General features: G+C 41.6%; 1 protein-coding gene across 1 annotated transcript in view; it reads right to left on the reverse strand.

The window, feature by feature from the left end:
* Positions 1 to 21,718, reverse strand: part of Pappa (pappalysin 1) — a 188,462-nt gene that overhangs the window by 81,710 nt on the left and 85,034 nt on the right. Inside the window, 1 exon segment of the mRNA XM_032902919.1 lies at positions 5,518 to 5,711. Coding sequence (XP_032758810.1) covers positions 5,518 to 5,711 — 194 coding nt within the window.

Raw genomic sequence — 21,718 nt, forward strand, 5'->3', positions numbered from 1 at the left:
TGTTTTATCTCAAAAATGAATAGTACATAAGAGAGAGAGAGAGAGAGAGAGAGAGAGAGAGAGAGAGAGAGAGAGAGAGGTAAGTTACAAGAAAGGTAGAAGAGGATTAACCTGACACAGGAAAGCACTAGAAGGAAGGAGGAAGGTAGAAGCTCAGGGTGTGAACACAACAAAATTAAATGATATCCATAAATGGAAATATCTGTATGGAATCCATCACTGGAAAAAGAATGGAGGCCAAAGTTGGATATCTTGGCAGCATACTTGAAAGGTGGAGCAGTATTTGAGGTATTGCAAGAGATCTCCCCATTTTCTTGGTATTCTTAAAATGCATATAGTGACAAGATGACACAAAATATCCCTTCTTTTGACCATTTTCCCATAACCATCTTGGAAGCAAGTGAGACCTGCTTGCTCTGTATCTGGGCTCCTACCTGAACTCAGTGGCTAGTGTCCTAATTTGGCTCTTTCCAAACCTGAGTCTTAAGTCTTAGTATGCCCATCTGTGAATGGAGACCATTAATACTGTTTCGATACTAGTTTGAGAGTCAAGGAGTTTGGTACAGAGCCCAGAGGAACTTGGTAAACGTTATTTCTATGATTTATCCTAGACATTCTGAAAGTGGGCAAAGGACTTTTCCATGCAGTGTGCTGGCTGTCATCCCATCTGGCTGAGTAGGCTAACAACTCTGTGTTTTCTTCCCTGGGGTATTTCCTCTGGAGTTTATATTCTGAGGTCTTTGACTACTGTTTCCAGGTGTACACACCCCTCGGGTATAACAATAAGCTCTCCGAGAACAGCAAGAGGACCTGGGCTTTCTTAAAGATTCCCAATGTGCCTGACACAGTCCTGGGTGAGCAATTTCTGATAGGTCTATGCTTAAGTGGGTGAAATGTGACCAATGGTTTCTCCTGTATGGGTCACTGTGGTCAGCACTGGGTGAGGGTGTATAGTGGAATCTAACATGCAGGTAGAACAAGGTAACTTCAAAAAGCCTGTATTCTCTGTGTATCCTGCATCTTTAATCGCTATGTTGTAGAGATTATTCTCATTTTCCAAAGGAGGACACCGAGCTTCCTGGAGAAATGGCTTGCCAAGTGTTTCCAGGAATAGAAGATAAAGGAGCAAGGCAGATCGTCATCTATTTGACTTTAGAGGTCAAAACTGTGATTTCCCATTTTTTTATTATTGTGTATGTTCTCCCTTCACATTCATGGACACAGGCTACAGGCTCTCTATCTCTCTTTAATCAAACAAGTAAATGATTACTCTAGCATAAAACCTGATATGGTTTGTATTTTAACAGAGGCAAAAAAAAAAAATGATGATGATAGATGAGCATGTCAAGGACCAGGCGACAGCAACTCAGAATGAAGTTGCAAAGGACTAATCTGCTCCCCAAAAGGTTAATGCCAAATACAATCAAAACTTTTCACAAGTAAAGAAGTGATGGTGTTCTCTCATGCAGGAATCTCCATTGAACCAACAGTCTAGCTTGAACTAGGCAGAAAGTCCCAGAATGGGAGGAGCTTACCGTGTCACAGACCTTGCTTCTTGTGGATAGGTCATTTCTCCCTTATTCTCAAAAGAGGTTTGCTTTTCATTCATCTTCAAATCAGCACCCCACAAATGTCGGTGTCATCTTGACCCTCAAAAGTTTAAGCTAATGAACTGGTTTGTTGACTGATGGTCTGTAATCCCTATGAGAACACTGAGAATTCTAGCTCATCCTAGCATCTCCATCTCTTCTTTACAATCCATGGCAAAGAGGGGCTTCCTGTTTGCACAGGAGAAAATAGTCTTAGGGAGAAGCTCTGGGGATGAGGGCAGAAGGGAGGCATATCAACTTTGTGCTTTGGCAGACTTTTTTGTAAAATATTGGAGAAATGTGAGGCATGGAAGCAAAGTATGAACAAGACAAGATCTTTGCAAGCACTTAAACCAAACTGAAGCGCACCATTGCTGAGGTTCCCAGAAGAGAGATAACTAGATTCTCTTTCTTCATTTCCATTTTTGTTCACTTACAGGAACTTCCTGATTCCAGCTGGGTCAGGAAGGTGCATAGCCCAAATATCCCAGGAATTTCTCTCATTATAGGATATTCAGCCCAATTTGCCCAAATAGGAGGCTTTGATATGTCTGATAACATTTGGATACAAGACTCAGCATTCATGGGTAGCTTTACTGTAACCAAATTTGGGAAAGTTGTTTAAGGAGAACCGAGGAGAGAGGCTGGAAATCATTAGAAGTGGCAGGTTTATGCAAAATCAAAGCTCAAGTTTAGACTGGCATTCTAAGCTCACATAACACAAAGCGTGTACCTCTTTCTCACTAGTCACAACTGCCTGCTAAATTATTCAAATGCAGCTATAATTTGGAGAGAGTTCTCACACCTATTTCTTTACAGAGTGCTGAGGTCAGAGATGCAGTCCTAAGCTTCTGTGGGTTATAGCACAGACATAGAAATACGTACATGGTCCCAGCAAACATCTGAGTTTTTATCATTTTTATAATACCTCAGAAAGACTCCCAGAGAGTGGAATAAGCTGGATTATAAAGGAGATATGGGAATGCCTGGGCAGTTTCATAATTCCTCAGGCCAAGCTAGCCCTGGTAAAGAGTAAGACTGCAGAAGAGGGTCAGTGTATAGAATAGAGTGGGGCAGCCTCAGTTCCAGAGACTGTGACACTGTGTAGAGGGGTTTGAGTCCTGGAGTCCTATAACTCTGCCTGTTTCCCAGGAATCCAGCAGCTCTCAAATTTGTATATGGCCTCATATTTCTAGGCTCCCATTGTCATCTTATAAGATATACCTCTAAGACAAGATTCTTTACACACAGTATATGGCACCGACTGAGGAGACCACAGCACTTCCTGCAGGGCTCCAAGGTAAACAGCAGAGTGTTTACCGTGAAGAAGGCAATTGGTTGTGTGTGTGTGTGTGTGTGTGTGTGTGTGTGTGTGTGTGTGTGTGTGTGTGCTGAGCAAGGTGGGTGGTGAAATTCAGGTGTTCCTGGTTCCTTTCCCTCTATTCTCCTGTATTTGATTTGGATAGTGTCTAGACTGAGCTCCTATGGGCTTATTCATATATGTACATATTGGAGGGGTATAAGGGAAAAGAATAAGAAGGGGATGGAAGAAAAGAAGAAGAGGAGTCAAATGAAGAGATGGGGGAGAGAAAGAGAAGGTGGAGGAGGATAAAGTTTAAGGAAAGTTAGGGACCAAAGATATCCCTTTCTATCTCGTTCTTCAATTTAATTATCAGGATCCTCCCACCTTCTCTGCCCTCACCATTAATATCTACACTAGAGGGCTTGACAGGGTAAAAATTAACTACTGGGATCCTCTAGTCACTGAACAAGGTAGTGATGGGAATAGTCTTATTTCCTCCTACCCTGTTGTCAGGAGGGAGCAATATTTTTACCTCAGGAAGAGTGCTTGCCCTGAAGGAAGCAGATGTTGTGTTGTACTGTCTGTATGACACATGTGGCTGTACCTGTGTGGATGAGCACATATACACATGTGCAGGAGATGCATTTGTTTTGAGTAAAGAAAATGGAACGCTATTGTACTGTGCCCCCAGACCTTTGCTTTCCTGATGCTGCACCCAGCCTGCACACACTGACCTCAAAGACGAGAGTGAGCTGATCTCATAATGGCAAAATTAGTCACAGTGAATTCTCCTTGTAACAAAGATTATATGCAAGCTTTGAGTAATAGAACCTAGTCGATTTCATTAAAATAAATTTGGGAACAATGAATAATTCAGTATGAAGATTTTGTTTCCTCCCCTCCTCTTTATAGATTGAAGAGCTAGTATTTATAATGATTTTTTTAATTAGATTTTTGTTTAGAGAGAACTAATCAGCCATAATTCCTGGCAGACCTCTCCCTACAAGGTTGGATTAATTATCCCATGAAACACTTTTTTTTTCTTTTTTCAAAATAAGGGGACTGGGAAATTCTTTTTTTTAAATTTTGATCACTATTAGCAATAATCTTTGGGTGATTTTTTGAACACAGTTGCTCCCATTACTCCTGTGTATAAAGGTTTCTAAAGTGTTAATAATTACCTCATTTGAATGTTGTTTTTCAAGCATCTCTAGGACATGCACATTAACAGTAAAAACAAAGCCAGTCGGTCTTGGCACACAGTGTTATCTTGATGCTGTGCTTTGAGGAGAAAAGGTGAATAAATCCACAGCCTACTCTCAACTCCCTCCAATAACCCATTGTAGGAAGTAATAGGGTACATAAATAAGATTCCTGAAGCTCTCTGTGAAGCTATGACCATCCAGGTGAGTCCTACCAGTGCTGGGCAGCACAGAGAAGAGGAATGCTGACCCAACCCATTCATGGCCAGACTGACACTGCACATGAGAGGCACCAAGGGATTCTGGGTAACTCACACCTTCCATTTTCCTAAGGGCATTCATTCATACATGCAAATGAGTAAACAAAAATAATGTGAACATAGGTAGGAGAGATGAAGAGATGGTCGAATGGAAATGAAACTGAATGTGTGAGAGGTGCTATTTTATAACACATTCAATAACTCTCACTGGACCCCAGCCCAAAGTGCTAATTCTCATTCACCTAAATGCCAGCTGGACTCCAACAAACTGGAAATAAGGAAGCAGGATTAGAGAGAGATGACTGAGAATCATGGCTCATCTGCAAGGCCAAGAGGAAGGCTAGGTTCAAAAATGGCTACCGTGCTGGGCAGTTAGAAGCACTGAGTTGTGTCTCTGGGAAATAGGAGTCTCAGAAGAAGGCAGGTATTTTCTCAGCAGGATAATTGCAAAGGGGGCTCTGGGGAAGCACAGATACACTAGGATCACATAGGCTCTGGTATCCCCAAAACTCTCCCTCCCTCCACAAGGCTGTGATTACCCTGTGGGAGAATAGTGTCATATGAATAGTGCATTAGGGGGCCCATACAATGAGTCCCAGCCTCTTAGAAGTGGCAACATCCCCGAAGTGCTTCAAACTAAACTCCTGTTTTAAATACAGAGGTGAGAGCCAGGGAGAAAGAGTGGAACCTACAATGGTGGAGAGATGTTACAGCAAGTTTTTGATAACGTTGTTATTAATTCAGTAACCATACAAGTTGAGGGTCCCTGCCCCCCAAAAAAACCCCACCAAACACCCCACAAAACAAAAGCAAAACAAACAAACAAAACAAAACAAAATACCCTATGATTTTTCCAAATAAATTTGTTCTTACCCCCATTGAATTCCAATGGTATATTCAAAACAGAGTCCTTCCCCATATTTGAATCATAATAAGAAGCCCATAGGGGAACAGTCATTATTTCCATGATGTTTGCATTCTCTCCCCTTCACCACAATATGCCTAATCCTTACCAGTGAGAGTGAAGAGGCGCTATCACAGTTGGCTAACGTTATCCTCAGGTCGATATGATCTGTGACACGGTGCTTGAAGTGGGCACCTTGAGAGCCATAGCAGGGATACAGGGAACCAGCATCAGGAGCCCTGCAAGACTGGGAACTTACCTGAGAGGCTGCCGGCTGCCCAATGACAACCCAACCTGGGCACTGCTGGTCTTGATGGGATACTGAAGCATTGGACGCCCACTGATCCAGGAAACCCTGGGGCGTGTAGACACCACAGTCTTTAATGCTAGTTTTTTGCTCAAACTCTTCACACATCCCATCCCCATCATGGAAATAGCACCGGCTGGGTTCATCTGTGGGAGATGGACATAGGAAGGGAGTCAATAATTAAATATTTCTTCTCTGGTCCTAACAGCAGCAGCAGCTGTGGAGTAGACCATCCAGACCAGAAGCTCTGTTGAACCTATGATCTTTACTCATATTAGGATACTCTTCAGCCTTAAGGGGGATACACAATGGTTTATTTGAAATTGGTAGATGCAGTGCTGAGTAAATGAAGCACAGTGTTGCACGACTCCTCTTACGCGCGCGCGCGCGCGCACACACACACACACACACACACACACACACACACACACACACACACGTGTAGAAAGTAAGAGCAAAAACTACAACCTACAATATCCAAATTTCATTTGACAGGGGGTAGGGGCATGGAAACTGTGTGCAATGTCCATAGGTTTCATGCAAGATGAAAACATTCTAGAAATTTGTCATACAGGTTTGTGCTTTTAGTTGACATATCTGACTACGTACATAGAATATGCTGGGAGGGCAGAACTCAACTCTGTAGGTCTGTTGTCCTACTTAAAACAAAATTCATAAATGCCACTCCTTTCAAGTGAGACTGAATCACAGTATGATGAAGGTATTATTTTAATTATAATGCAAATGTTCTAGATGCAGAAACTAAGATGCTGTATGTCTTTAATAGGTGCCCAAGTCACACAATATGTGCCAGCTCTAGGAACCCAACTCCCTCTGTAAGTCTTAGACATGTCTTCCAACACCATAGGACTTTAAGTTTGCAACCTGGATTTATTTAACTGCAAAGAAGATTTCAGGTTTACATAAAGCACAAACCAACTTCAGTTTCAGCCCAGCAACTACATTTCTGTGTTTGAATGACTAGTCTCTTTTCTTCTCTGGGCTCAGTCCCCAGAGCAAAGAAGGTAGTTAGACTCCTGGGGCTCCACTCGTCCAGCCAGTGCTCCCACAGTCTTACATGATAGTTTTAAGAGTCTCAGCAAAATGCCAAGTGATCAAGAACCTGCCTTTTTTGAAATTTTTGTTTTATTTTGTTGCTTTTTGTAGGGGTATCATTAAAAGCTGTGTCTGGTTGCACCAATGCTCCTTTGTCTCTAAGGACAAGCATCGGAAGAGTCATGAGGAGGATGCCATCCAAGAAGATCTGACCTATGTATTCAATATAGAGCAAATCAGGGAGAAGCAAAGTGGAGATCCCTGTCACCTTTTAAAACTAGTATCCATTCTTCTCTGCTATTCTCCTGTGCTGCTAGTCAAAGCTAAGCAGCCCCTTTCGTGTGGAGGGCCTATTTTATTAACATCTCCACCTTAGTACTCATTGAACTGTCCTGACACTGGGTCCACATGCTGTAACTGGTCGGAAAGGTTGTAGACTTCTCAAGCAGTTGTCTCCACCATCTGAAGTCCACTGTATAATTTATTATCTAAGCTCTAGCACTTGGAAAGTAAAGAGCATATTATTAGAAATTATGTCTGAGCAACATGCACATCAAATTCTGATTATCTCAGGCAAATTAGGATGTAGGATTACTGTGAATTAATTGTTCGATCTAGGTCATCCATCTAATATTGACTCCAAAACACTGGAACATAATCCTGGAGAAGATACTACATTTAAGGTCGAAGGCATTGGTTTCCTCTTTGTCCTTTGCACTGCATATAACCACAAAAGATAGTTTTTCCTCTTAATCTCTGTCCCCCTCCTCTAACGCGGTTCTAATTGCCCCAATAAGAACAATATCCTCACTGGAAAGGAACATAAATATGCCTTATACATTCTAAAACAGTCATGACAAGAAAATATGCATTTCTTCTAAAGAGTCAATTCCTTTCAAAGGCGCTGAATTTAAATCAGCTTGTGAAATCAATACTTACTTGAAATACTTTCAAACATTCTACCTTCTAGAAAAAAGCTAGGGTCATGGGGGAAAAGGACTTGAATTTTTATGTTGTTATCTGTACAGGGAGTTATTGAATTCAGGGGTAGCAGAATGTTGAGCCTCTTCCAACCTCCAAAATTCTTTGTTTATTCCTACAAACAGCCTACATAGTAAAATACTATTAAATGTGCCAGAGTAAGTCAATTCATTATAATTTAATTATTGGAGGATGGGTGTAAGCCAGCAGAGAGCTCCAGTGACCAGCATGTCAGATACTTCCAACATGGAAAGAAGACAAGGTCAGCACTTAAAACAGTCTCCCAGTCACCAGGGATGGTAGCCAATTCAGATACAATAAAACTTTAGGTCCAACCAAAGGGCAATCTCAGCCCAATGAAGAGGACTGCAGGAAGTCACAGTGTCCAATTCTAGACCACAGAGACAGCTGCTACGAGGGTGAGAATTGGAGCCCTTATGCCTAGCTTCTGTGTCTCTTTATGCTTAGTGGAGAGCTATTTATATTCAGTATTTACAGACTGATAAAACATGACCTCTTAAGGACAAGATTATGAGGTTGGCTAACTTAGGTACCCACTTTCTCCTCTTCAAATGTGAAGACGGATAGCGAGAAATTATGATAAGATTATGTAATATCTACCTTCTAAGATGACTTAATTCATTTCTCAAGGCAAAGGCCATTCTCAAAATAGCAGCGAATTGGATAAAAGTATGTTCTTTTAAAGGTTTACTTCTTTATGTTTAAATTTAGGTCACAAAAAATCTGTTTGATTAGAACTAGAATTTGAGAATGGAGGGAGGTATAGACAGACAGCAGCAGAACAAGAGTTACACAACTAAATAGTAAGGTGGTCAATACATAGGCCACAAACCTCAAATGATAGAGAAGAGCTAGAATTAAAAAGAGAGAGGTTCAAACAGGAGAGGTGGTTTAGAGGGAAAAGCGACGGGGCACCAAGCCTGGTTACCTGAATTCAACACTTGGGATCCACGTGGTAGGAAAGAACTAACTTCTCCAAAGTGCATCAAATTTCTGAAACATATACAGGCTGGCACCTCTTTTTAGTATATTAAATAAATAAATTTAATTTATAAGTTTTACAGAGAAAGGAAGAGGAATGGAGAGGATAGAAAGGAAAAGTGAAAATGAATGAATGGATAGTGGGAAAGAGGGAAAGAGAGAGAGAGAGAGAGAGAGAGAGAGAGAGAGAGAGAGAGAGAGAGAGAGAAGATGAGTATGTGAGTATGTTTCCTTTCCTCTTCAACATTATGCTGACAAAGCTATTGTGAGTCTCTTTTAAAAATAACATCCTTGGACTCTGCTATTTGGTTTCTCTTGCTACTAGTGTCCTAAGGGAGCTCCTCCACTCCATCTGCCAGTGTTTTGTCTGGGGAATTCTCTCTCTTTCCTCACTCCCTCTGCCTCCAGCACCAAAGAGAACAGGGTAAGGAATGGAATACAAATGCAAGGCCAGGAAAAACAAAGACTGCAGCAACAGAACAATCAGGCAAACAGGGCTTTCTGTTTTCATTACATCCATCTTCTTAGTGTTCCTTGAGTACTTTACATTGGGTGATGAGCAGGTGATTGTGCAGAATTTGAAGTCTACAACAAGAGCAAATGATTGCCCTGCCATCCTATATCCAGTGTAGTAGGCTGGTGACGTTTATTATGGAATATATTCTACTTGGACTGGGAAGGGATATTGTGGATGTAGAGTGAAAGGAAAAGAGAGAAGAGAGGTAGAGAGAGAGAGAGAGAAGAGAGAGTAGAGGGCAGGAAGGGGGGGGGGAGGAATGTTTGAAAAACCAGCAAACTTTGACACGTTTTTGTTGTATGAATGAATGAATGAATGAATGAATGAATGAATGAATGAATGAATTAGAGACTCCCTGGTGTGCCCATTCCTATTGAGACTCTACACCCTTAGGAAATTCCTTTAGATTCTGTCTCAGGATGAAGAAAAAAGAACTGAGACACAGGAAGGGACTGGTTTACAATGAACCTTATACTAGAAAGTCTGATGTCTCCTTCACATCCCATCTTCTCCTACCAAAGAGGAATTCACCATCTCCGATTCATTCCTATAGATGTAATGACACATTTAGAAATGTGTCCACCTAGAAAGAACACTTGATGGTAACTGAGAAGGTCAACCTCCCACAACTGAGGTTTTAGAAGGCAAAACTTGCTTTTTCATTGGGAGGAAATGAGCTGTTTCAAGAGTGTGAGGCAGATGGACCTTCTGCGTGTAGACAGGCAACTTGTCGGCTCTGCATAGAGTTTATGTCTGATTCTCATCTGTACAGAATGTCAGAATAAAACATTCTGCCCCTGCATCCCTAAAGCACACAATAAACCCTCTTCTTGAGAGAGACAGGGATTGTTAAACTCACTACAGCTTTGGAAGACCAAGTCTAGGAGAATGTGACAGATTTTCATTAAAATCTAGGCAAAGATTGGAGTAGATGTATTGTGAAGAGTTCTTCCTTTTAAAATCAGATCTTTGGATCTAATGATCTGATTCAGATTGTTGATTAATGTAATACATGTCATTTCACCTTTCTATGTCTTAGGAGCTTAGGGGCTCGTACCAGGCATTCCTAAGTGATAGTCACTGAAAACCTAAAAGATAGACTGGAAGAGGGACTGGCTAAAGAAGACATAGGGGATGAGGGGAGAGAGAACATCTCAATAAAACTTTAAAGAAATTCTTTTCTCTGTTTTTGTTTACTTGTATATGTCTGGATCAGTTTATATGCACCATGTGCATGAAAGGTACCTATGAAAGTCAGGGACCAGTGGATCCTCTCAAACTGGATGCCTGAACCATTTGGAGCTATTTAACATGGATTCTGGAAACCCCAGTCCTCTGCCAGAGTAGTCTAATCTCTTAAGTGCTAGGTCATTTCTCTAGCTCCACAAAGCACTGTTTTATATGAAGGGGAAGGAAAGGTTTTTATATGGTTTATACTTCCAGATCCCAGTTCACCATTGAGAAATGTCAGAGTAAGAACTCAACCCAGGAAACTAAAGACAGGAACTGAACTAGAGACCATAGGGGAATGCTGTTTACTGACTTGTTTCTTGGCTCATGCTTAGGTAGCTTTTGTGATACAGGCCAGGCCCATCAGCCCAAGGATGGTACTCTCCACAGTGGAGTGGGCCCTCCTACATCAATTACTAATTAAGAACGATTGCCTGTAGAGAGAAGCAGTCCAATTTGATGGAGGCAATTCCTGACCTGAGAGTCCCCCCCTTCCAGATGTGTCTTGATTTTTGTCAAACTGGCAAAAACCTATGGTGTTTGGTTATACAATGAGACACTGTCTAAAACAACAACAAAAACAAACAAAGCAAACAAACAAATAAAAAAAACCCAGAATGAGTGCCCAACCTGATTTCAAGTTACTTCAGCAGATTATTCTACATAAAGAATTTGGGAAGGTCTAGCCCAAACTCTGGTATACATTGACTGCAGCAGTGCAATGCTGTAACTAGCCAGTAACATTGGCTCTTTGTGTTCAACCATATGTTGTAAACATTGTTTTTTTTTTTTTGGTTCTTTTTTTTTCAGAGCTGGGGACCGAACCCAGGGCCTTGCGCTTCCTAGGTAAGCGCTCTACCACTGAGCTAAATCCCCAGCCCCGTAAACATTGTTTTATTTTCTGCCTTTTTGCAATTTTTAAAAAGAAATGGAAAGTCTGGATAGAAAAGGGAATACATATTGCACGGGAACTTAATAGATTTGACAGTCTTCTGAATTAGAACTGAAGGTGTGTTGATATCACCTTGAATTTAGTGTATTTATTTAAATAGGCTGAAAATATTGTGAGAAAGATAGAAATCTAAATAAATGACAACACATCTAACAAACCCAAATACTCAAAGCCAAAAATAAATTTCTATTTATGTCTCTTTGGAGCTCCAATTATGTTTTATGATATCAAAGAGTAGAACAATTCATACCACATGAATTATAGTGCCAAAAAAATAGATGTGACCACAAGAACAAATGATGCCTGAGACACCAAGACCTGTAAAATCAGCAACAGGAAATAGCAAAATGAAATTTGGTTTAGATAATCCAAGCAAATACATGGGGGAAAAATCCTTAAACTATGATATGGAGAAAGTATGCAAAAATGGCCCAAAGAGGGTAACAAAACACCACATACTATAAATAGATTCTCAATGGTTTGGATGTGATCTTATCACCACATGAAAAGAAATAGGGAGAGGAGAGAATGAAGGGGAGGGGCAGGGAGATGGGAAGGAAGAAGACTGTAGGTGAAACAGGGAGGAAGAAAAGGAGGAAGAGGGAAGATCAGGAGGGAGGAAGATGGAGAAAGAAGGAGGAAGAAGGAAGGGAAAGAGGGAGGGAGAAACGAAGGGAAGGAGAGAGGGAGGAAGGGATGAAAGAAGAGAAGGAGGAAGGGAGGGAAGGAGGGATGGAAGGAAGGAGGGAGAGAAAGAAGAAGAGAGGGAGAGAGAGGACAAGGAGAGAGGGCACTCTGAAAGCTTTTCTCTTTCTGGGCTGCAATTTTCCCTTCTGCCTAGTAAGCAAGTTAGATCAAATAGCTTTATAATCTTCAAATATTTTACTCTAAAATTTGCTTGGTTCTTAATTCTTTTAACCCTTAAATGTTCATGCCACTATTTTTTTCAGTCTGAAATGGGCAACTGGAAAGTAAAGTTCTCGAAGTCCATGTACAGTGAACTTTTTTGAAAGATGTAGAAGAAGACTTTAGTGAAAATCACATGAATTCTGGCACCAAAAATCAAAATTCAAACTTTAAGCCTGCTTAAGATACTCTTGGCTATCTAATACCATATTTTATTCCTCTATAACTCTCTCCTTTTGCTTTGCTATTTATTCCTTAAAGCAACTTTATTTTCCTTATCTATTTTAGAAAGTGGCGGTAAAGATCTGATACTTAAATACTTAAAGTGCCAAATTTTTCAAGTAATGTTTTTACTTGGTCAAATGTCACCCTCTAAGTCACCAAATTGGCTTTCCATCTTATTGATCATGTCTTACCCTGATAAATAAAAGATTATCTAAACATGCTCCCAAAGTGAAATTCTAAGTGCCCTGTCTTCTCTCTACCTCTAGTCTACTATACTCCTCTCATAACACTAACTTGCCTCTTGAAATATTTGATCATTCAACTTTCTTTGTAAAGATAGCAGCTGTTCCATCAAAGTAGGACAGGTCACTTTGTCACTGTTATGTTCATGATCAATGCAGAGAAGACCATCTGCGCAAATATGAGTACTAAATGAACAAAGGTCTTGCACTGCAATGATCTTTAGTGATTACACAGCTCGTCCACATCCTGTTCACAACTGCAGCAACTGACATCGAGAAAACCTAAGTATCCAATCTAATATAGCACAAATAGTTGATGGAGCACTGAGGATTGTGACTGGCTGATAAAAAAAGTTCTCATGGTCTATGAGAACTTTATATATGTGAACATAGTGAAAGACAATTCAGGCAAATAAAAATATATACATGTATGTGTATCTTCCTCAACCCAAGAAAACAAGGAACCCATCATTCTGTTACAGCATCCTGGACATTACCGCCAACAGAGGTTTTTGAATAAACTGATGTTATATGTACCAGTGGGGTGGGCCACGGAGTGGAAGATGAGTCAGAACAGCACATGAAATACTTTAACAAAGCTCATCATGACTAAGGTGAGTGTGGTGTGTTGGGTAGTGTTCCTGTGAGTAGCCAGAGTATCAACATGGATCCCTTCCATCCCGGGTCCTGATTTTTCTGGCTTGCCTCAAAGACCATCTTCCTGCAATATGGGTCAGAAAAGTCCAAAAGAATGAGGCGTGCAAGTCATGGTGTCCTCCAATTCCAACCCAGTAAGACACATTGGAGTGCATAAAGATCAAAAGCCAGGAATCAGGCAAGAATCACCACTAGGTAAGTTTGCTCTTTCTTATATGATGAACACAATAATATTTAAGCTTAAGAACAGAATGACTCATACTGTTTTACTCCATTTTGTTCTTAAAGAGACTGTGTATGTCTTTCCAATCAATATTCTACTAAGGAAAGGGGAAGGAAGATAGAGAATGGGAAGACAGGATCATTGGTCCTAAATATAAAGAGTTAACTAGAACATTCAAACATAGAAATCAAAACCACTACCCTTTCTGGTCAGAAACAAAAGAAGTCATCATGACTGTCCTTGTTCAAATCAGCTTCCAAGAAGCCATGGTTGCTCCGAGGTCAGTTTCCACTAACTGGAAGAGGGGTTTGCCCAAATGAAAACAAGAGATTGCAGACCGCATTGCTAGCTATTGACTCCAGAACACGGTCGGAGATGTCCTCCCTAAGACTAGATGAACCAGGCCTTGAGAGAACAATTCTGGGCCACAGAGAGTTGTACTATATAGTAAGAGAATGGGATACAGAATAGGAATTGCTCACTAAGCAATACCCACTTAGGTATTAAGATATCTAACCTGAAAAGGAGAGGACTTGGAAGTTCTTTCAAGCTTCAGTGGGTGTGAAAACGTAATCATCTGCCTGGATATATATATTCTTTTCTGACATATTTAATGACAATTGGCAGGTATGATTAGCTATTTCTGGAATATGCTCATCACTAATGCCATCCTGCTCTCTGATACAGGTCTATTGATACCGTGGCTGCTCCTTAAGGGACCCATATCCACCCTTGTGGCCTCAGCTATCCCACTTGTAATAGGGCTTTATCTAATGTCCCAGTTGCATTTCCTGTGGCTGGCTTTATTCCTTGCTAAGCAGGCACCTTCTGGAAACCCTATCTGCCATTCCTTCTCTACAAAGGCTAGTTGCCACCCCTTGTTGCATTTCTAAGCATCAACTACTTGACCAATTAAAATCACATTTATTACATTTGCTAAGGAAATGAGGGGGCAGGTTTGCTAAGTGTCAGGCTCTTGGCTAAGTGTTTTAAACACCTACAATTACTTAATCCTAGTAGAACTCTTTGTAGTAAGCGCTATGGTTATCCCAATGGTACAACAAGGAAATTAAGGCCTGAAAACATTAACTCATTACCTAAGACAGCTGCAGAATCAAGAATGAAATCTATACTAGTTGGATTCTAAAATCCAAACCTGCCTGTGTGCTCCTTCTGCACCCTTCAACATCTTCTTGAAATGGATATGAATACAGAGCAGGTTGTTTTATATGATAGGTGGACCCATTTCCTTCTGGGATGTCCTGTGATTTTGTGTCTTGGGGGCTCAGACATCTGAGGTAGCTGTAGTCACCTCTTTGGAATGATCAGAAGCCTTCAGTTCCAGACCTCTTCCTTATCAGGAGACTGTTGAAATAATGACTAACTTTCCAGATGTTGGGAATAGGAAGTGATAAGACAAACTATAAGGACCCATCGCAACAATCTAGCACTTGGAAGAAAATCTACTATAACAAATTAGTAAGCTCGATTTCCCTGAAGAAAACACTCAATCCTTACTACCTTGGGCTGCACTTAAACTGCATAGGCTCAATGGCTTACGTTTGACTAAACATTTTGATTTTTTAAAAGAGAAATCTGAGTTTGTATTGGCAAATGATTGAACATGCCGGGCCCAGCCTGCAGCCCCACAGTCCATTAGGGAATTTACGAGGCAGGCGAGGTGGGGGCCTTCAGCTCAAGCACTCCCTTCAGACAGAGTACTTACAAAGCCATCAATTTCCTTAACAAAGAGCATTGGCTTAAATGCCCCTTAAAGCAGCGCTATTTACAGAGTTACCCACTTCCTTTTGAATTCTCTGCCTAGGGGGTGGCACGCCTGCTGTTCTTTCTAGCTACTAGTTAATTAGGTTTTCCACCCAAAAGGAAGCTAGAGTAGGACTGCGCTTGATATTCAAAAGTCGCTCAATTTGGGGTTATCAGAGAGTCCTACAGGTAATCTAAATAACCGCTCAGTGAAAACCCTCAAGAGTTTGGACTACAGTCAGCACAGAGGTGAGGAAGGAGAGAGGCGTGTGACTCTTGCACCTGACTCCTTTTTAATAGGAAGCTAAAATGAGGGTCAAAAAAGCTTTAATGACAGATATTTGTAAAACTCTCTGTGGCTTGTTGGAACTGAGCGTACTAACAAGGCATTGTGAAGATGAGGAGGCAAATGTACTTCCAATCACTTTTTGTTACATCTAGGAATTAGACACAGAGCACAGCTCCAGGGTTACCACCACCCTGAGCTACCCAAATGTCCCACTTTAGACAAGAGGAAAAGTCTCCATTCAAGTCACAGTCTGTTAGACTCTGAAGACAGAGGAGTTATAAGACACCTAAATTCCTAAGAAATAAAGCAGTCTCATAAGGGATATACTCTTCTTCATTTATTTTCTATTTACTGATTATATATATATATATATATATATATATATATATATAGAGAGAGAGAGAGAGAGAGAGAGAGAGAGTGTGCGTGCATGCATGTGTGTGTGTGTGTGTGTGTGTCTGTGTGTGTGTGTGAAGTGTGACTGCATTGTATTTGCTTTGAGGTATCTGATGCTGCATGAGCACAGGGGAGGGAACAATTTTAGGCTCCCAGGAAAGAACTCCTCTTAAGAGGCAGCACCTGGGCTGTATCTCTCCCGGAAGCAATGGGTAGTGAAGAGGACACCTTGCCAGGGGAAAGGAAACTGTGAGGGAATGAAAGAATTCTAGGGGAAAAGGTAGACGGTAAAAAGCAAAATAAGATCCTGGAACCTAACACACTGGAACCTACTGCACATAACAGCATCAGGTCATGGCAGCTCTTACTTGGCTTGAAAGCTATGTTAATAAGGAATTTCGATTTTCTGCTGAACCCAACTGTCCACATCTTGGGTGTGAATGCCACCACATAACATAGACAAACTAGATTTATTCCTCCTGTATGTGATTAAATCTCTGTTTCTCAAAAATTGGGGTATGCCCCACCGGTAACTTTAACTGCAAATGGTCCTATATTGCCTGACCCAGGAATGACAATTATGCCTTTGGTTCAGGAGTTTGTTGTGACCATCTTGCAAAGCTGCCTTTCTTTTAAAGGGGTATTATGGTTACCTTATAACCACCTTCTCATGTACTACTTCTGTATACCTCCTATTTGCCTGTCAAATCTCTCATTTGGAAAACCCCTGTTTTGACCTATAAACAACCCTTATCTTGCCAATGTCCAATGCTGACCTCTGGAACCACACCTTAGGTGATGGCAGCCCATCCATACGAATTTTTAAAAAGCTTGCTTTCATTAATTTGGCCATGGTAATTCGTGTCAACGGTCTTTCTCCTTGCTTCTTTAGATTTAACATTTTCCTCGAAGGCCATGCAAAGCCACTGTGAACATGTTCCATTGGAGCAAGGCAAAAATCGTGTTTGCTCTAGGAAAATTATTCTTTCATCCTGGTGGAGGACAGATTGTGGCTGAGAAAATCAAGGAACCAGGAGCCTGTGCGAACTGTCTTTCCACACATTAGACTGACATTGCAAGGGGCCTTGGGTGAAACAATAATAATTCAGAATATTGCGAGCGATTGATTAGGAAGGACATATTGATTTTCAAAATGAAGTTGGAATGATAGTTATTAGAGAAAGAGCAAATGTGGATGTTTCTTGCAAGTCCTGTTTAAGTGATGTATTAGTTAGGGGAGCCACCTGAAGGTTTGGGGAGAAAGTTCCAAGTGTGTTGAGTATATAAGTGACTCTCAAATTCAGGTAGAGAAATTAGATCCATGAATCTGCAGGAAAAGGGCAAAACCCAGTGTTGGGCAGTGGTACAGTGGTAGAACACTTCCCTCAAACATGCAAGGCTGAGCAGGGTACTGAAGGTATACAGCTGGGCACAACACAGGATCTGAAAACTGTGCTTCTGAAGAGATAACTCTGAAGAGAGCTGGGAGAAGGAATCCCACTGTGGATGTCAGAAAGTAGCCTGTGCTAAAATGAACAGAGAACTAAGACAAACCAGAGGGGCCCAATATTGCAGAAGCACCCAGAGTTCTGGAAAAAGACAGGCAAGTATAGGTAGAAAAATACCTAGCAATATTTTGTTTAATCATGTTAATAGAATCCCCTTCATGACCTCTTTGTATAACGGATGATTCACACCTTTCCTTTCTGTCTTCCAGGGACAGGGTACTTGCTACTTGTGAGTAAGAGCATCACTATTTTAATAGCCATAATAATTAGTATGTATTGATCACTTTCTGGCCCGTGCAGTGGCAATAAGATATGCAGACTTCATAGCACAGGACTGGCATGGTGGGAGTTGCTCAATACCTGAGCGCGGCACGCACTCATTTAGTGCATGAAAGGACAGATCATAGCTGAGGTAAGGACCACTGTTCTCATTTCTCACACGGAGAAAGATGCTCATGGGCATGAGACTGGAAGAAGAGGAGGCTCCCATGCTTCAGGGCCAGGTATCCAGCTACCCTGTCGGTGCATTCTCTTGGCAAAAGAGAACAGAGGCAAACAGGAAGCAAAGCTGGGGTTTCAAGTAGTTCGCACAACGTTTTCCACAGTAATGAGGCTAAACCCAAGTTATGTGCGCGGTTTTGGACTGCTGTTGGAGGGAAGGCTCCTGCCAGAATGTTCACATTACTGCCAATGGCAGCTGATGGTTTAATTTAAACTTATGGATAATTTGGGTCGGCTTTCTGACTGGTGTTGAAAGCTAAAATCACTCTGATTTCTCATCAGGTCAGCTTGCCAAAAGTACTTTGTTGGCCCTTGAAGAGCACCCCTCTCAGGGAGGTTGATGTCTTAAAATATTGCTCTAGCCTCTTTTGCTTCTGCCCAGAAACCATAATCACTACAGGACCAGACACCCCAGGCCTCTTGTGGCATCCTGCCTTTGGATCCTCTAGGACTAGTATCCACTGGACCTTCAACAGTACAACTTTTGTTTCCATCTGAGTCCTATTGTTCAGGAATATTTCCTAGACTCACTGACTCCAATCAGGAGAGCCTTCCAGGACCCTGGGAACCACCACATCCACCCTTACTGTCACTGATGAGACCCTGCTTTGGAGGTGCATATGAAGCATAGAAAATGTGACAGGCAACAGGGGCTGCAAACAGACAAACCCCTTCTGTGAGAGCTTCTCGTTCATTTCCAGCTGGTGGGCACTGCCCGGGGAACATAGAAGGTAACTTGGAAGCTTAGTCTCACCACTGCAAATGCTAGCACAAGGCATTTCATCTTTCTGTCCAGGGTGTTAAGAAAACAAAACATCCTTTTAATGACTATTATAATTTCAAATTTGTTTTATGCTAATTTCTTTTAGGGCTTTAACCAGTGGCAGCCAAGAGAAAGTGGACTTTCCATTGCTCCCTTTGTTAAGTATTTAATGGTCTGCAAATAAACACTTTAGACGGTGTTTCTCATAAAGAGACCCAGGGACCTTTTGTTGCTTGAAGTCTCCACTGTGTCTTGAATTATTCCCCTTCTCATTATCTGCTTTCTCTTAGGCCCTTCGGCTCCCAAGAGTACACATTTTATTAGATAAACTTAAAGATAAGATGTAGCATAAACTAAACTGTCCAGCCTCAGGGCTCAGGAGCTATTCTTTCAGGCCTAGAAATATCTAACTGGAGAATGAAAACCCTGAGTAAATTATCGACCTCTGTGTCTTGATTTCTGTACACAGGCAACCTATATAATGCCAATACTACCTTATAGGATCTGTGTCATTAATTATTGAATTAATTAATATAACTGCTCCATGAACCCATTGCTTGTATTATTATAACTATTATCAGGGAGGGTGAGAAAGACAGGTCCAATTAGAAGGCTTGACATTCTCATGGAAGGCTTCTGAAGTCTCTTAAATTTCCAGTGAAGCAGATCTAAGGTTTGTTCCCCTTGTAGTCATTTCTCAACTCCACAGATATTTACTGAGTAGAGGTTACTTTCCCCTGAATGGTTCATACATTTGGGAGCTTTTCTGTGTCATCTAGAAAGAGGTCAGCAAGTGACCTTGGCTGCCAGGGTCACTGTGGGTCTGAAAAGAGACACCTCAATGTGATTTACTGGGCCAAAAGTGTTGGACCGTCCGCAGGTGGGGTCGGGGACAGGTGCTGTCTGATCCTTTAAGACGAGAAGCCATATGGGCTCTGGTGGCCATTGCTTCCAGACACAAAATAACACATGCTTAAGTGTATCAGAGAGTGACTGGCTAGAGCTGGCTGATGGAAGCACAGAAGTGTTTCTTTGTCAAGGGAGAAGGAACAAATGTGTAAACAGAAATGTGGGGCACCAGTGTTACAGGGTGTGGGTGAAAGAATCCCTTTCTCTGTCCCTCTGTCCCTCTTCCGTTGTCTCTCTTTTTGTCTTCCTCTTCCTCTTTCCCCTCTCCCTTACCCACCTGTACCAGCCTATTGTTATTTTTCTTCCCATATAGCAGTTAGCTATGAAGAATGTCTTCAGCACAGTGATAGACAGTAACTATATGACTTTGCAAACAATACAGGGCTTCTATTGAATCACTACATTCCCCCTTTGTAGTGACAGTATATTAGCAGAGGGGCTTCAATGTATTTCAATAGGACTTTATTTACCACAACAGGCAGCGGGTTGGCTTTGGCCATGGGCAGCAATTTGCCCATCTCAGTCTGTGAAAGAATGCACAAGCTCACTGTAAGGAGAACACATATGAGTCACCTTCTTCTTCCTTCAGGCTGTAAGTGACCACAGTACTGACAGGCCTTGAAGAACCTCGGCCTTCAATGCTACCTCCTCAGCTTTCCTTGTAATCCACCATACTAACCCCTCCTTTCACTGCAAAAGTTCTTCCTTGCCTTGATCATTATATCATCTGAGCTTCTTGAAGTCTTGACTGCCACCCTACCTTATAGCTTCTAACATGTCTATCTTCCTTTAGAACTTCAAGTCTTATCAGTTTGTTTTTAAGAAGTCCTTCTTGATCTCTCCAGGTAAAACATTTGTTGGTTTTATTTTTTTCCAACCATCCAGTGACTTTGTAATCAAATATTAGGGGCTTTTTCCAGCTTCCCTACTCCAACCCACAGCCTTCCTTGCATGCTGCTGCTTCCTTGAAACAAGCACAGAGCATGGCACTCAGGAGACACAATCAGTAGGAAGAGACACAAGGAAAGGTGATGCACAAAGCACTTGGCACTGCTTTCAGCCTGGGTCTGAGTGCAAGCAAGCAGTTGCCCTTTTCTTATTTTTTTCTTTTTAGCACAGTGAAGTTCGCATATCACCGTGACTGTCCATCCATCATTTTATTTTAAGCACATTACCTTTTCTCCAAAAAAAGAAAAGGAAGACACAATTAGAACTATCTCCCTCACTTGCTTAAGATTTCAATTTCCCCCAGGGCAGTCCCTTCAAGTGGAGATCACAGGTCATGAATATTAAGTATCTATTCCAACTCAACACCGACTCAAAGCAACAGAAGAGAGCCTCAGCCCAGATAAAGGTCTTGATACCAGTTCTAGAGATTTCTTTCCTCTTCGAGATTACTAAACTATAAGTTTACAGATGCACTTCAGGGCAGATGAATTTCTGGTCACTTTCAGTTCTGTAAAGAACTCTTAAAGGTCCTGATTCACATACCAGGACTCTGGCCACCCTTCAAAGGCACACATCAAAGTATGGTCTCTATTCCTTACTTTTAAGAGAGCTGCAAGTGGGTTCCCTGATCCTGACCCCTTCCTGAGAGTCAGGAAGCTGACCCAGGGCTAAGGGCTAGAGTTCTTCCCTGCTGGTGTCAGAGGCCTCCTGTTTCTTTTCACTCCAGCTCTGCCTCTTTGTGGGGTAACCCCCCCCTCTGGTTTGCAAAGGGGGTAGTGGGCCTTAGTCTGTGGCAGATAGGCAAGCTTGATCCTAAGGAATACTGACTGGAGTATTTGAATTTATTCCTCAGACCTCCCCGTTGAAGACTCAGATCTTTGGTCCTGCCCACACGTCAGCCTTCCGCCCCATTGCCTCCTTTTCCTGCTCTTTTGTGTCCTCTGTGACCCTTTTTGACCTTTGGGGTGAAAAGAATTCCTTTCTCCTCCTGGAGTCCTTCTTTCAAAACTGCACAGTTTTAAAACAATAACAACCCAGGATTTTAATCCTAGAAGTTAGACTCCAAAGGCCCTTGGGGTTCATC

Source organism: Rattus rattus, chromosome 1 (assembly GCF_011064425.1).
Source record: "Rattus rattus isolate New Zealand chromosome 1, Rrattus_CSIRO_v1, whole genome shotgun sequence".
Taxonomy (NCBI): domain Eukaryota; kingdom Metazoa; phylum Chordata; class Mammalia; order Rodentia; family Muridae; genus Rattus; species Rattus rattus.